The sequence below is a fragment of the Chelonoidis abingdonii genome, chromosome 15 (assembly GCF_003597395.2).
Source record: "Chelonoidis abingdonii isolate Lonesome George chromosome 15, CheloAbing_2.0, whole genome shotgun sequence".
NCBI lineage: Eukaryota > Metazoa > Chordata > Testudines > Testudinidae > Chelonoidis > Chelonoidis abingdonii.
Genome location: NC_133783.1, coordinates 20,506,017 through 20,522,505, shown reverse-complemented (window position 1 = coordinate 20,522,505; position 16,489 = coordinate 20,506,017). Strand labels below are relative to the sequence as shown.

The window sequence follows — 16,489 nt, the reverse complement described above, 5'->3', positions numbered from 1 at the left end:
TTTTCTTTGAATTACAGCATTTTTTCATTTATAATTTAAATCAATTCACTAAATAGTTTTTCAATAATAATAAAATTGCTTTCTGTACAGTAGTACAAATGGAAATAATTCAAAAATCTATGTAATTGTACCTTTCTTGAGATATAGTCTTGATAGTTGGGAATAATAAGGAACTGTAGTTTATGAAATATGATTTCTGTTCAAGGATCAATAAGTAGTTCTTTGCCAAACAATACATTTAATTAACAACACAAGTAAGAGATTAATCACAATATGTCATAGTGTATTATCATTACTATTTAGGTATTTTTACTGCATATGATTTTTGCATGAGTATGTTGAGGCTAAATGAAAAAAAATACTCCAATGGTTTGGCTCATTTGTACACTAAAAACTGTAAGCAAATTGGCATATTATTCCCATTATCTATATTTTGAAGTACAATTATTAAGGTAACCTTTGTCCAGTGTTGCAGCCCTTAAAATTTAATGCATTGCCTTTAAGAAGCTCAGATAGTTTAAGTACATGTTTAAGTTTAGTTAAGTACATGTTTAAGTTCTCTATAGATGTTTGATAACTATGAAACTAAATGTGTTTCTATGAAACCAGTAGAAAAGCAAAGTCGGTTTCGATAAGGTGCATTTAACCTAGGCACTCTGTATTTCGTGTTTTGATATATGTGTGAAGAATAATGAAATAGTAGATAAGGTTTATTTTAAATTAAAGAAACATCCATAGTTTAATATTAAATATGCTGAGGTATAACATAAAGATCAGATATCCTGGTGATGGATGCCAAAGAGCTGTTTGAAGTACTACTGCTATTACTAATTTGTCTTTTTTGGACAATTTGCACTTACGTCACCCAGTTTAAAAAAGCAACTCAGACAACCTTTATAATTACACTTCTCTTCACAGAAAAGTAACCCTCAAAATGTTCTGACCAAATGATTTGTAAGAACTAATTTTGGGGGAGGGGCTATATTTTTTTTCTGTGTTTGTTCGGGACATCATATAACTGGGTCCTGATGCTCGTAGGCACTCTAATAATAATAATAATAAAATGCAGTCTCCTTGCAAACTCCTTGCATCTTAGGAGTCTCAAATTTGAAATTGTTCTTCGAATCATCTGTGAGTTTGTCAGTCTGTACATTATTTTTGAAGTACCAAAAGTATTTCATCTTCAAAACTTGAGCTGTATTGGTGAGTTTTGGCTGGAGCATATTTCATATTATATTGTTTCTGTTCCCTTATTGGATAAGCATAATTCTTAGAATTAAGTTTCCAGAGCAAATATCCACATTTCTTTTTTCAAATTTTACCTATAATTTAGTGCTTCTGCAACCATTCCACTGAACTCACTCACTAGAATGCTTATGGAAAGTGAATGCAAAAGTGATTTAAACACAGGGAATGCAAATTCAATTTTTTACTTGAGAAAATTACCACCAAATTTGTTCATGTACTTGCTCATCTCTAATTCTGAGATTTGGATAAATGTACACACCTTTTGTATGCTTATCTGAAAGTAATCCAACCTCTTTGGGCTGGAAATCTCATATACTCAAGGTTTTAGTTTGCGTGATTTTGTTTGTGAAATTTTCTAATACTTTGTGTTTTGACTGGGTCAAAAGTAATAATATTGTGTGACACTATTCTAATGCTCCCACTTCAGGCTGAAGCCATGAAGCACAGGATTGTGGGGCATAAATGAAATCATGTTGATTGAACCTATAATAAGGTTTGATTTTAATTCTGAATGAGTTGTTTTATGAAAAGTTTTTTTTCCATCCCTATTTTTCTGGGTATTCTATTCCTATATGCTATATGATATAATTAACTTTGTTTCATTTTAAGGGGTAGAGGCCCGTTGAAGAATACATCTGATGTGATTAACGCAGCAAAGACGATTTCAGAGTCTGGATCTAGGATGGATGTGCTGGCACGACAGATTGCCAACCAGGTATGCCATTTAAGGTTTGATGCAGAGGTGTATTAACATTAAATCGTCCCCATATTCAATCCAGCCAACTAAAAGGTCACTTTGCAGAAATACTAATGGCATGTCTACATCTGTCTTTCCCCCTCACTATCTAGCACTGACCATATCTCCCATGGATCTTTGGGTCCCAGATTTTCTAGATCCTGCCTTAATCTTGAATATGTGTATTGATTCTCTAAAGTAAGTGCAACCCCAGTTGCTAAATTAAACAGAATGCAAAGCTTTAGCTGCATGGTAAAGCATATTTATTAAGACCCCTCCATTGTCTTCAACAATAGTTGAAGTCATACAGGCTTTTACACAAATATTCTACAGTATAGTTAAAGCTTTGCCCTCTGCTTGTCTAAACAGTAGCGCTGAGGGGTTTGGGTACTTGCAGGGAATAGATATTATTCAAATTCTAATGAGATAGGGTTCACATCACACTAGGTAAATGTAACATGACTGTTCAGACCAGGGGTTTCTAAGAAATGGAATGTGACTGATGCTCCTCTGTGCTGTCTTTAAGCATTGCTTCCCCTTCTTGTAGCAATCACCACCATGTGCTGTTGGCTGCCCAGAACAGGTGTCTATTATGACACCCTCTGCAGAGCATAGTGCTGAAAAAGGGTAATTCATGCAGTTTGGACTGGAGTCAAACCACGTGATGATCCAGGGGAAAGTTTTAGGGCCAGATCCTAAAACTCAGTTACACAGAGTAAATGTGTATAAAAGTGGCAAAGAGCTTGTCATTACAGTCCCCAGATCCTGGTCCTGCTCTGTGCAAGACTGTCCCAAAGTGTTGTGTTAGAACAACATGAGGGTTGCTCTAATTTTTGATGGATTACAACAGACCCAGATAGCTTAAAAAGGCAGCCCAGCATCAGCATAGCTCACAGGTATCCAGGCCATGTGCCCTTTTCTTTGCTGAGCTGGCAGAATGGAAGGTGAGTAAGCAGAGGCCTTGCATTAGCTGTAGGCCACCTCTTCACTGAGGTGATCTTCCCCAATGAAACAGGCTTTAGGAATAGATTGTGCCAGTAAGCAATGCAGTGTAATGCAACTGTACCACAAAGGAGGAGCCAGTCCTTATCTAGCTGTAGCATTCGATTCCCAGTACCGCCTCATCCTGATCATCAACAGCAATTCTGTGGCTGTCTTACATGTCTAGGCAAACGTGCCCTGGAGTCTCTGCTCGTCTACTCTCTAACAGACCACCCATCTTTCCCTCTCTTCATGGTGTGGCATGTGGCTCTTATTTATACAACATATGTAACCGCAGCAGATTGTTCATCTTTCTTGTCCTCTGCCACATTATTCTCAAGACTCCAGTTAAGTAAACACTTCAAGAGGTATACATTATTAGTTTGTGCACTTGTGCTCAGAGGAACAATTAAGCAGAAAGATGGAGGCGTTATCCCTCTTTCTGGTCTTTCAGCATATATATCCTTTCACCATCTGCATTACACTAGAGCTTTTTTGGTCAAGATTCTCTTTAGCAATTGTACATTGAGGTTTAAGAATGACAGTCACAGATCTGTTGCACAGTAAAATGGGACATCAAATCCAAAGATAAGGCTTGTAAACTATTTTTCAGTCAAGATGTTTAATAACAGAAAATTAAGCTTTAGTGAAATATCTTTCTTTTCCACCAGTTTTGTTATAATTTCACTGACAACATTATTGTTCTATATGTAGCTTAAAACTAGGTATTAAATTAGGATGAAGTTCTATACAGCAAAAACAAAAGGTGTGTATGGAAGGGATTTTTCCTCTGTTGAACCAAAAATAAGTTCTAAATAACATTAATTTGTCTTCACTATTTTCTTTACATCAAAGCTCTAAATGCTGTATACTCCTCTGGCACACAAATGTTCAAATAATTGTTCAAAAATATTATTAGCATGAATTTATGAACACATACTTCTCCCAGCTATGCTTCTATTCACCACATCATATGCAGTTGAGAAAGCTGCAGCCTGAACTGAGAATAACTAAATCATTTTTATTTGTTGTCACATCTAATGTTGTCATTTAGTTGGACCACATCAGTTTGCTATTCACAATCCTCTCATAGCCCAAATCTATTAGTCTGGCTGTCTTTGCAGTTAAGAGAACAGTAGCAAATGATAGTGTTTTCCATATACAAACCCCTACTTTATTTCCTTCATCTAGCTTCAAAAGTGAAAGAGAAGCTGAAATAAACAATTGCTGCGTAATGAAGAATCATTGCTGTAGCTCTTTGACATTTTGCAGTTAATAAAGAACAGTAGTTTCAAATGAATGATTTTGGTTCAGGCTGCACGCAGTTTTGAAGAATCAAAATTGAGAATTGTGAAACTGTTTTAGTTCATGTAGTTTTTCAGCTGGAAAAATTTCCCATGAACTACATTAAGTGAATCTTACAGGTTCTCCATTTGACAATACCTTTGGTTCCTCACTTTAAAAAACTACATTTTTTCTCTTATTCTTTTTCAATAAATGTGACAGTACTGTACAATTAGCATAATTCAGTTACATTGCAACCCATTTTTATTATTAAGATGACTCAGATTTAACAACTCTGAACATACTCAGAGCAACAATGTAAACACACATTAGTTACAAACAAATAATTAGCAAACTTAGTTAACATAAGGTTGTTCTGAACCACTTGTCTAAAATCACTTGTCTGATTTGTGACCTGAAAGTCATATGGCAACATAGTCAGTACATCTCCTTTTTACTGAATCTGCTAGAGATTAAAGTTGTCATTGAAGATGCCCACAATATTGTATAAAATTCAAATTTAAATAATTGTTGTGCTCTAGAAATCAAAGAATTAAGGACAAACATTAATAGATAGGAAATCTCCTCATCAAGATACAAATGCCACACGTATAAAAGAAACTGTCCTAAAGGTAAGATTAACAATACATTCTTTAAAATGATTATCTGATAAATAAGAGACAATCAGAAATGTTAAATGTTACATTAAACACATTTAAAACTTATGTACAGAGACTGAGAACATACTGCAAACTACTATTGTGATACAAGGCATTAATCATCACTAAGCTCAGCTCAAGTGCAAAGGAAGTGACATTTATTTCTTTGGTAAAGTAGTAATATCAGAACCCAATAAACGTATGGTCAAAGTTTCCTGCAGAATAACTTGTATTGATCTTTTGTGCTACTGTTCTGCCAGCGGCTAATGGAATTACTTTTTCACCTTGATTTTCAATATAGGTTTCACTGTATTCACAATTATTGCATCACTTATCAAACCATTTTGAGGATTTTACAGATATTATTACAGATTGCTCCATTCCTTGCCAATCTTCTAGTTGAATTTAGGATCCCATTGACTTCAATAGGTACAGAATCAAACCCTTTTGTTTGCAGTGTTGTTGTAGCCATGTTGGTCCCAGGATGTTAGAGAGACAAGGGGTGAGGCAATATATTTTACTGGACCAACTTCTGTTGGTAAAACTGCAAGCTTTCAAGCTACACAGAGCTCTTATTCTTGTCTCTCTAATCAAATGGTTTGTAATTTGCCACTGTATCTAACTGAAACTTATTCTCAGTGTGAGAAGTTAAACTGGTAACTATCAGTTGTTTTCTGGGATGATAAATGCTAGGAACATAGTAATTACCATACTAGAACAGACCATTGGTCCATCTGGTCTCATAGTGGCCAGTACTAGATGCTTCAGAGGGATCTGTAGGAAACCCCTAATAGAATAACCTGTCCAGAAAGGAATTTTCTTTCCAACATGTGTTAATAATTGGCTACTTAATCCCTGAGCATGAGGGTTTATATTCCTTGTATTATTTTATTGTTTAATGTAACTCAGATTACCAATATAAATGTCTCTTCATTTTTTGGAATGCCATTAAGCTCTTGGCTCAGTCATATCGTTTAGTAATGAGTTCCACAGGTTTGAGCTGTGGAAAATATTTGTCATTTTTGGATGTGTTGCCTTAGTTTCATTGGCTACTCTATTTTTAATTCTATTATTAGAAAAGGTTAATGGCCTTCTCCATGACATTCATTATTGTATAGATCTCTTTCATACCTCATAACTATTCATCTTCTTATTAAACAGACCTAACATTTCCAATCTCTCCTTATATGGAAGTTTTCCATGCTTCTCTTCATATATGTTCCCTGTCTCTGGAACCTATTTGATGTATTGTTTTCAGATGGGATGAGCAAAGAAGAACACTCAAGGTGAAATCTTAACAACAAATAATATAATGGCATTATAATATTCTCAGTAGTATTTTCTAACCTGTTATATGTCATAACATTTTTTTTATTTGCCCTCCATGGCACACTTAGCAGAGCTTTCTGCTGAGTTGTCCACAGTGAAACCGAGGCCTTTTTTCAGAGTGGTTACAGTTACTTTAATCCCAGTAATACATATCAGTAATTAAAATTATTCCTTCAGATGTGTATTGGTCAACACTGACATCATTCTATCCATTTTCCTAGCTTCGTTATGTCTCTGGAGTTCACAATATTCTTCTTTACTCTTATCTATCCTAATAATATTGGGCCATCTGCAAATTTTGCCACCTCACTGTTCATCCTATCTAAACATACATTGAATTTTAAATATCATTGCCTCTGCACTGGAGACTTATATGCTCAATTTTACTGCTATTTGAAGTCAATGAGAAATTACACCAAAGTCCTATCTGCCCATCTCTGGGATCTGCCCAAGTGGAAATAAATATCACAGGTCATTTTACCAAAAAACTGTAGAGGACTGAATAGATGGTCCCAGTCAACATATTTAATCTCCATACAGTTAGTCCTGATGCTTACAGCTGTTTATGACTGGAAGGACAGATTTTAAGGAACTGCAGTTACAGAAATAAACAATGTTTACACAAGCTGCCTGTTCTGTACTGTGTTAAACTCATTAATTACAAAGTGCATTGAGGCCAAAAAGCAGTACCTTTTTTTTTTTTCCAAATCTAGGAGGAAGTACTGAATCTCTCAGGTTTACAAGCCAGTGATTCATTTTTTAAACTTGTGATTGTTCCTGGCTCTCTTTTTCTAAATCTCAAACATGCAGTTTTTTAACTCATAAATAGAATTTTAAATTCTACTCTATAATAATGTGAAGTGAATCCTGGCCTCACTAGGAAAAGTACCAGTGACTTTAAAAGGACCAGGGTTTTCCCCGAGGTATCTCATGAATTAAGCGGTCTGATGCTCCTTCATAGTGTTACCTATTGTGGATTTTATATCAAGGGATCTTTATGTATAACATGCATCACTATGCAAGACACAGGAGTCATTTCTATTCAACAGCAGAAACTTGGATGGGCCTTATGTTCTATTGACACTGACACTATCAATATTTTCTATCAGGAAGCATAAAGGTATGATGCACTAGCCATGAATGGCAAAAGGTCATGTCTACCACAATTGGTTGAAATATATCTTCTTTTTTTTAAAATATATTAGTATTGACACAATGTTCCATCAAAAGAAACTGACTACATTTTCATGGTATCTACAGTAAAAAAACCTATACACAAATCTCTCAAAGACTGTATTGGCCTTTACAGTAAGGCTATTTCATACTGCCCTGGCAATGTATAGGGATTCAATACCCCTTTAAGACCCCTCTACACTGCCATAGCAGTGAATAGTAGCCTTAGTGTAGATGAAAATCCGGTACTATGTGACTAGTCTGTTCATCTGAGAGAGATTTACCTCAAAGCATTCTTCATCACTCCTCTGAAGTCATGAGAGTAAAAAGAAGACTTCATAGAAAGTATGAGCATCACCATGAAAAACAGAGAATTGACCATGAGATATTGTTCACAACTATGACCTACTCCTTCTCCCACCAATGTCAATGGGAATTTTGTCATTGCCTTGAGTGGCATCAGGATAGAGGCCGTAACCTAGAATCACTTATAGTATAATCATCTATTAATGTGTGTTTCCATTGTTATTAGTCCATGTAGCTTGCCAAGTAAATGGTAAGTAACACTGCAAAAATGAATGCAGAGCCTCTTAGGTGCTGAAGGAAAGTAGTAATTTCATGAGCTAGTGAAAGCTACTCAGCTAGAACTATGGCTAAGGCAATTCCAGTAGTCTTGAATTAAGGATGGGTGAATGCAATGAAGTTTGGGATTACCATGAACATCTTTGTTTGTAGAGTTTTAAAGGTTCACAACATTAGCAAATAACCAAACTTTAGAGCAGTGGAGAGCAAGACTACTTTAGAGAACAATTACAATTAACATTCCTAAAGGGAACATGAATCTGATAAAAGTCTGGGACCAAATTTTGAATGCACCTTTGAAATATGTTCACTCGTTTGGACATTAACACACTATGTTGGAGAGCTGAGAGTTTAGAAGAGATTAAATCTTAAACTTAATAATTGAAAATTGAAATGATTAAGAATTTGTAGAAAGTGTTTTAATCATTATTCTTTTTAACGTGTAGTGTCCAGATCAATCATGTAAACATGATGTATTGGCTTACCTGGAACAGATCAAGCTCTATTGTCAGCAGCTCAAAATCTGCAGTCAAGTTCAAGCAGAAATCCAGAATCTCAGTGGAGAGCTCATCATGTCTGCTGTAAGTAAAAAGAGTCCAGAAGATACTTTCTGTGCTAGGTACAGCTATAGATTTCAAATTTTGCAGTGAATTTGTAGCATTTTTGAAATGTAGTCTTATAGTCCTCTGGTCCTTATTTTATTCCCCACTGGTTATATCTTGTGTTGTCATTTATACCCGAGCAAAGTGAGAACAAAACACTATCAAATCAGAAAGAAAACATTTCATACCCACATTGTACAGCTGTGTAATATCACAGATGATGCAAGGCAGTGGAGAATCAGGCCTGGTGTCTTTAAAGATATCAAGCGGCCTGATTCTTCATTCTGTTACACCGAAGTAACTAACTCCAATAGAGAGACACTGATGTAAAATTGGTTTAGAAAAATCAGACCTATTTTGAGGTAATGTGTGTTAACCTAATGCTGCAACTTTCTCATCCCATGGATTTCTTCCTATATATTTTCACTTCTTGATTTGGGAGCTGTTGTTCCCAACTCATAAAGAATTGACTGGGGAGGTTCTAGTCAGGCTGTTGCAATGTGAGAGTAAGAGAGCCAAAAAAAACCAAAAAAAACCTTGAGAACAAGGGAAGTTGGTGCTTAATTAGATTTCTGGACCTGCATTAGCCTTAGGACTTTAGGCTGGGGTAGATAACTACGATTTAGCCATTGCTATGATTTTGAGCACCAATTAGTAGAATTTCTGTCCTTCTGCAAGAGAGCAACTCACTTAGCAGAATAGTCTGGCCCTGAGTATTCAGATTATTCATCAGTGAAGAAACAACCTTTTTCATTGTGCTGTTGTTATTTGTGCTGAGGTAGTGCCTAGGAGCAAGGATCTGTCATGGACCTGTGTGCAATGCTGTACAAACACATAAGAAAAATGGTCCCTGCCCCAAAGAACTTACAATCTAAGTAATACTTATTCCTATCTATCTCCATGCTCACAAATGCTTGAAGTTATATGAACAAATACATATTAGAATGTAACGACAAAGGTATACAACCAATAATTTCTAGAATCCAACAATGATTTTCTCTATGGTCTCTATGCACGCACTCGTTACATTTTCAGGGACTGAATTATTTTGTTTTTTAAACCTGGACCAGTTTGTTTGGTTTTTTTGGTCTTATAATCTAACTAGATGTTACATGAATCCTCTTCTGCTTAGACAAGACTTAAATTGGATCAGTTTATGTAGTTTATCCTGAAGGTCATATTGGATGAGAATTTGATGACTGTATTTCAATCTTTGGAGACTGCAGAAATGTAATTCTGCATGTTGTGGTAGTTTTTTATTTGAAAAAAAATGTTGGATTTTAATTAGGTTGTAAATTAATGAAATTGTGTTTTATTTTTCATTTTCTTCTCTCTTTTAAAAAGTGGTGCCTTAAACCACATCACAATTACTACATAATTTGCAGTTCTGAATACTATGGCCAGTGATGAATTTGTGACAATTTGCAAAGCAATACTGTCTTTGAAAGGTAGAATTCTGCATTTTGCATTAAATTTTCTGGTTTTGTCTCATCTACCCATCATTTCATTGGGTGCTCTCATCAGGAAAATCTCCCCCTCCCCCGGTTGTAATATAAATATCAAGTGATATGAAGGAATACTATTTTTCTTGGGTTTTGTTCTATTGATACTTGCTGTTCTCTGTCAACATTCTAAAATGCAAAATAAAAAACAAAAATGATATTAAAAACAAACCCAACTTAACTCATAAATCCAAGAGAAAAAACAGATTCAATCCTTTTCCTATTAATTTGAGTGCAGCTGTATTACTTCCCAGAAGTCCTGGTACAGCAAAGCACTTAATTATATGCATAAATCTAGCCCTAGCCAGTAAGGGCATGTGGTTACTGGCTTTGCTGTGTCAGGGCCAAGGGCAGTGAAATCCTAGCTGCTACTCTACTAAAGGATTAAATCCCTGCAAATGCTCATGAAGTATTTTGTTAAATGCAGAGGTGTTCTACTCTGTACAAAAAACAAAGAAAGGCAGCCCCTACCCTCAGAAATTGACAATATAAAGTCTTGATCCAAAACCCACTGAAGTCAATGGAAAGACTTCCATTCTCTTCAGGGGGCTTATGATCTGATCCTAAGGGACTATATACATATCAGTACTGTGACAAAGTTCCTCCTCTACCTTGGTGGATCCTGCGCTTATTGGCGGATTTTTTCACCTCAGTGATCTTCCCCTCATGTGGAACCGACAAGTTTGGGTCAGCTCCTCCTGTGTCTGATCAGGAGTTGGAGGTTTGGGGGGAACCCAGGCCCGCCCTCTACTCCAGGTTCCAGCCCAGGGCCCTGTGGATCACAGCTGTCTATAGTGCCTCCTGTAACAGCTGCATGACAGCTACAACTCCCTGGGCTACTTCCCCATGGCCTCCTCCAAACACCTTCTTTATCCTCACACAGGACCTTCCATCCTGGTGTCTGATAACACTTGTCCTCCTCATCCTCCAGCAGTACACTCTCTCACTCTCAGCTCATTGCCTTCTACTCCACACTCCTCACACAGGCTCTTTCTCCTGACTCGCTCCCTCCCTGACTGGAGTGAGCTCCTTTTTCACCCAGGTACCCTTGATTAGCCTGCCTTGATTGGCTGCACGTGTTCTAATTAAAGTAGCTATATCCATTGCCTTCTAAAAAGGTCTTAATTGGCTCCAGGTGCCTTGATTAACCTGGAGCAACTACCATTTGGTTACCAGGGTACTAGGGATTTGTTTAACCTGGGGCTAACATACCTGTTTCTCAGTACTTTACTGTAGCCATCTGGCCTTGCCCCATCACAGTACTTAATAATGGTTATAGCTAGTCCTTACTGTTGTGAGAGTATAAAAGTATAAAATGCCCGGCACAGCACAGGTGGTATGTAAGCTTAAAGCTTAATAATTTTTCCCATTGTCATTTCCTCCCCAATTATTATTGTTGAGGTAGAGAGAGCATTTGAAACAGGCTGTGCGCAACTATCATTTTCAAGTAAAAATGGAGCACCAAATCCAATTTGCTGTCTTATATTCGTAGTTCCAATATATGTGTAACCGAAGACTCTTTGGATCCAGTGTTTAAAAGTGACTGCAGGGACTCATTTCATCTGGAGGGGAATATGAGATCTTGAAATACGTCAGATGGGGAAGGCTCTAAAGCAAGGAGGACTGTTAATAAATTGAGAGGAAGACAAAATCAATGACTGTTCAAAAATGGCTGAACTTCTGCATTGGGGTTATTTTAATAGCGGTTAAAAAAAAAACAATTGAAGCAAATCTTGCCTTTGCAGGTGGGCCTCCTGGTATTAAAATTGCTGGGGTTTTACTGTACAAGGTAGAGGCCAACGATCTGGGTGTAGAGACATGCAAGGTGGAGCAGCCCCTCTGCAAAGTTCTGCTCCCTTCTTGCTTCCAGTAATGGGAATGCCCAAGTTGCAACTGGGATTATCACAGAGACAAATGGGGGAGAGAGGAAGGGGCAGTAGGTCCACTACTATGAGTCCTCTGTCTCTATGCCCTGCAGTGAAAGCTATAAAAGGCGTGAAGGGCTACCTCAGCCTGCTGGTTGATGTACTCTCTGCAGCCATCTTCCCACTTCTAGCCCAACCACTCAGGCTAGTGGATTTGGCTCTTTTATCTCAAGGTTTTAGAGTGCCACCCATCACTGTTGTATCTGTGCACCTTCCACATAAAATCATTATCAATGTCCAAATCCCTAACAGACTTGATAGAAAGTCTGGCTGTTCTCCCTTTCTGGGGTCAGAACTCTACTTGGGTTGGGGTATTTATTTTGACTTTTTTCCCCTCTGAGTACTATCTAATCTGTTTAAGAATGAGAAGTGAAAAAGGAGACATGGTCAGCAACACTCTATATTTTATCTAAGGACACCTCAGTTTAACTACCAAACTAACATAAGGATTATTTTAGTTTATGGCAATACTGTATCTGAGGAGATGCTGGTGAGTGTGGTGGAGTTCTAGCATCATTCCTTTCATATGTTAGAGTATCATCAATACTTGATTACTTACTTACTCAGGCACCTGAGAACACAGACAGATATACATTAGTCTCACTAGCCCATCTTACAACAAAAAAAAAGGCAAGGAAGTATTTTGAGGCAGTCTCTCCTATGCTGCTGGCTTCCCCTCCGTATGCAACTTTCCTGTGGCCATGTCTGCACTATAAACTTTGGTTGATGCACATTACATCAGCGTAAAGTCATCACCAAATAGTACATCATTTGTGCATGTGTATACTTGGCTGTTTGCATTGGTGCTGTATATGCTCACTAGGAGAGCTTGTGTTGATGCACAGTGTTGTACACCATGGGTAGGTATCTCAGTGTGCAACCCACCACCATCCAGTGCACTGATTTTGGGGAAGTTTTTGGCAATGAATGGTGGGGCAGAAATGAATCTCTCATGGGTGACTGGGAGCAAGGGCTCAACTTCCCAGCATGCAACTGTCTCCATCCCATAATGTCATCTATACCCCATAATGTTCATGCCTTTTTTAGAAATCCCACGAACCCATGTGGCCCTCCTCACTGTTCATCCAGAAGCGTGGAGCTCTACACGATTGTCATATCCATTGCAATTAGAGTACGTGCAATTCTCTGGTATTTGGAGAACTGTAAGGAAAACCAAATCAATGTCAACCATACCGATTTCTTGCAGGACAGATTGCTATGGGACATAGCCAATTCAAGGTTATTGGTGGCATTCACTGAGCAGCTTCAGATAGGGGAGCACTACTTCTGAGCCTGAGAAATGAGCACTGAGTAGTGGGATTGCATCATAATGCAGGTTTGGGATGATGAGCAGTGTCTGCAGAATTTTTGGATGCACAAGCCCACGTTTCCGGATCTGTTTGTCAACCTCATCCCAGCTCTCCCGTGCAAGTGTAACACCAACAGACCCAGTTCATCGGTGGGCAGGATCGAACCTGGGACCTTTGGAGTTTAATGCATGAACCTCTACCACATGAGCTAAAAGCCAACTGGCTGTTAACTAACGCCATAGAGCAGACTCATTTTAGCTCTCTCTTTAAGTGGTCTTGGTGCCACTAGATGGGACAGAACACCACAGCCAGAAGATGTGTGTGTGTTACACAAGGACATTAAAAAGAGAGTAGCACTTGTGACACCAGATAGCTACCAGTCAGTGAGAAATCATTTTGGCATTGGAAAATCTGTTCTGGGAGCTATTGTCATGCAAGCGTGAAGGGCTGTTAATCATCTCATGCTGTGCAGGGCTATGACTCTGAGCAATAGGAAGGATACAGTGGATGGATTTGCAGCAGTGGGGTTCCTGAACTGCAGTGGAGTGATAGCTGGCATGTATATCCCTCTTTTGGCATCAGATCACCTTGCCACAGAGTACAGCAACAGAAAGGGCTATTTTCTATGGTTATACAAGAATCACTGGGGATACCTCATCAACATCAATGTTGGCTGTTCAGGGAAGGGGTACGATGCTTGCATCTCTAAGAACACAGGACTGTCCAGAAAGCTACAAGCAGAAACTTTCTTTCCTGACCCTTAGTTTGTCACTGGTGATGTTAAAATGCCAATAGTGGCCCTGGAGGACTCCGCCTGCCCCTGGCTCATGAAGTCATACACTGGCCACCTCGACAGAACCAAGGAAAGATTAGCTACAGCTCAGCAGGTGCAGAATGACAGATGAATATGCATTTGGCATGTTGAAGGAACGCTGGCATTGTTTACTCACAGGATTGGATCTCTGTGAAAAAATATCCCAATGGCTGTCTGCTGTCTCCTGATTAATATCTGAGAACAAAAGGGGAAAAGTTGCTGCTGGAGTGAAGTGGCTGTCTGCTGCATTTGAACAGCCAAACGCAAAAGCAATCAGAAGAGCTCCCCTCAAGTTTAAACAATTCATGCTCATTGGCATCTCTGCTTGGGATTGTTTGTGCACAGTGCCACTCTCAGCACCAGCCATGGTGAATACAGCCCACCAGGGTGAGAGAAATTGCTTGGTTGCATGCAACTATGAATATAGAGCAATGATACTGAATACTGGCACTATTTTCCACAGGCGTTGGTGATTTTCAGTGATCTCTCACTCCTGAAGGTAACAAACTCAGAGAGAGCACAGCTGCTTCCAGCTTCCCAAAGGCACTCTGGCCTGTATGCTGTTAGTCTGCCATGGTGCCTGCCGAAATTATCACTGACTGGCATGGGAAAGTATCCTATGAAAGGCTGCCATCCACAGAAACCCTTGGGAGTGGACCGCAGAGCACCTCCTTGAAAGTTTCATTGAGATCTCTCAGAAGACTTCAAGGTACACCCCTGCGTACATAAACAAACTGCTCTGCATTCCCCCACCCCACCTAGTCTAACTCTACAGAGGAATGAAAAGCAGATAAAAATGCTCTTTTAGTTGTATCACTACCTCTTCTAGCACTATAATGAGAAATAAATGTACACACTTACCTGAGGATCCGTCTCTTGCATTGGGTTCACCCATGCTCAACTGCTGGGACTGACTTGACAGCAATGAAGTCTCAAACAGGTCCTGGCATAGCTGATTCCTGGTTGCATGTCCCCCACATCATCCTGGTCCTCACTGTTCAGGCCAAGGGTCTGTGGCTTGGGCTTCTCTGAAGTAACTGTGGTGGTATGTGGGGTTCTGGTGGGGGGGGTCTCTTAGTAAAAGCAGCAGGTCTGTGGCTCAGCACCAGGTTAACTGTTGGCCTCCCTGGCCTTCTGAAATGCCTGACACAATTCCTTCGTTTCACATGGCCCTGCTCCTGGTCCCTGTTATGCTCCTGCATCTCCCTTGCAATCTGTTCATAGCTGCCGATGTTTCTATGGCTGGTCCATAGCTGTGCTTGCACAGCCGCTTCTCCCTACAGGCCCAGGAGATCCAATATTTCTGGCCAATCCAGGCTGAAGTGCATCTGGCATGTGTAGCATGATTGGTCATCTGGGCAGTTGTTCACAACAATGGAGACCTGCTAGATGTGCTCACCAAGCTGGGCAATCAGGAAAAGGCATTTCAAAAAATTGCTGGGTTTTAAGAGGCAGGAACTTCCAGGCTGTATGACAAGTCCAATCAGAGCAATCAGTGTTGGGCTGGAGGTTGACATAAGTTACATAGTGTCTACATGCATGTTGTGTTGACATCAGTACATCAACCATGGCTCAACACTGCTTTGGGGAGGCAGTATTATTATGCCTCTATAACGGGGCACTTACATTGGCAGGAGGAAATTTTGAGTGTAGACAGATGCATAACTAGATAAATTCCAGGTGGCTTATGTTGACCTAATTTTGTGTCAGCCTACCTTTAGAGAGACACAGCGGGACCAACTTCTGTTCTCTCTCTAATATCCTGGGACCAGCACAGCTACAACAACACTGTGTTCAGCATACCTTTGCAAGATTCGTATGTAAAATAAAATTAAAAACCCTGCCAAAGTGCCAATGTAGGTTTAATTGCTAGGCTTGGCTGAGGGCCCTTCTGAAGACTCCAGGTGTCATTCCTTTTTACTGCTGTTTTTGATTTACAGAGTCTTGACTTTAGGCCAATTTTAAACATGTGTAGCTTCTCAGCAGTCTCACGTATGTGGGCAGCTTGTGCTTATTCCTCACTGCCTTTCTCTGCTCTGCAGCACTTTTCATTCTACTTTGCAGCCTGCCATAGATGTTTCAGATACCACAGTAATGGCTTTGATAGAAAAACAGATTCTAATGTTCTCTTGTACACTTTGATTCTGATTTTATTTATTTAAAAAAAAACTACCCTGACTGAGTCAATATTTAGTCCTGTCTGTTACAGCTATCCCCCTATTCCATTTTGTTTTCTTACAGCTGTCCCCATACTCCATTTTGTTCTCCTCCTGTGGCCGCCCCTTCCCTGGCTGTTAAGTTGTTTACCAGGGCCACTGCCCTTCTCAAAGGGAGGGCCCCTTAA

At 39.1% G+C, this 16,489-nt stretch overlaps 1 protein-coding gene across 1 annotated transcript in view; it reads left to right on the top strand.

Annotated features, from left to right (window-relative positions):
• CTNNA3 (catenin alpha 3) overlaps positions 1–16,489 on the top strand; it is a 927,714-nt gene that overhangs the window by 888,302 nt on the left and 22,923 nt on the right. Inside the window, exons 16-17 of the mRNA XM_032795284.1 lie at positions 1,858–1,963; positions 8,439–8,573. Coding sequence (XP_032651175.1) covers positions 1,858–1,963; positions 8,439–8,573 — 241 coding nt within the window. The remainder of the gene's footprint in view (positions 1–1,857; positions 1,964–8,438; positions 8,574–16,489) is intronic.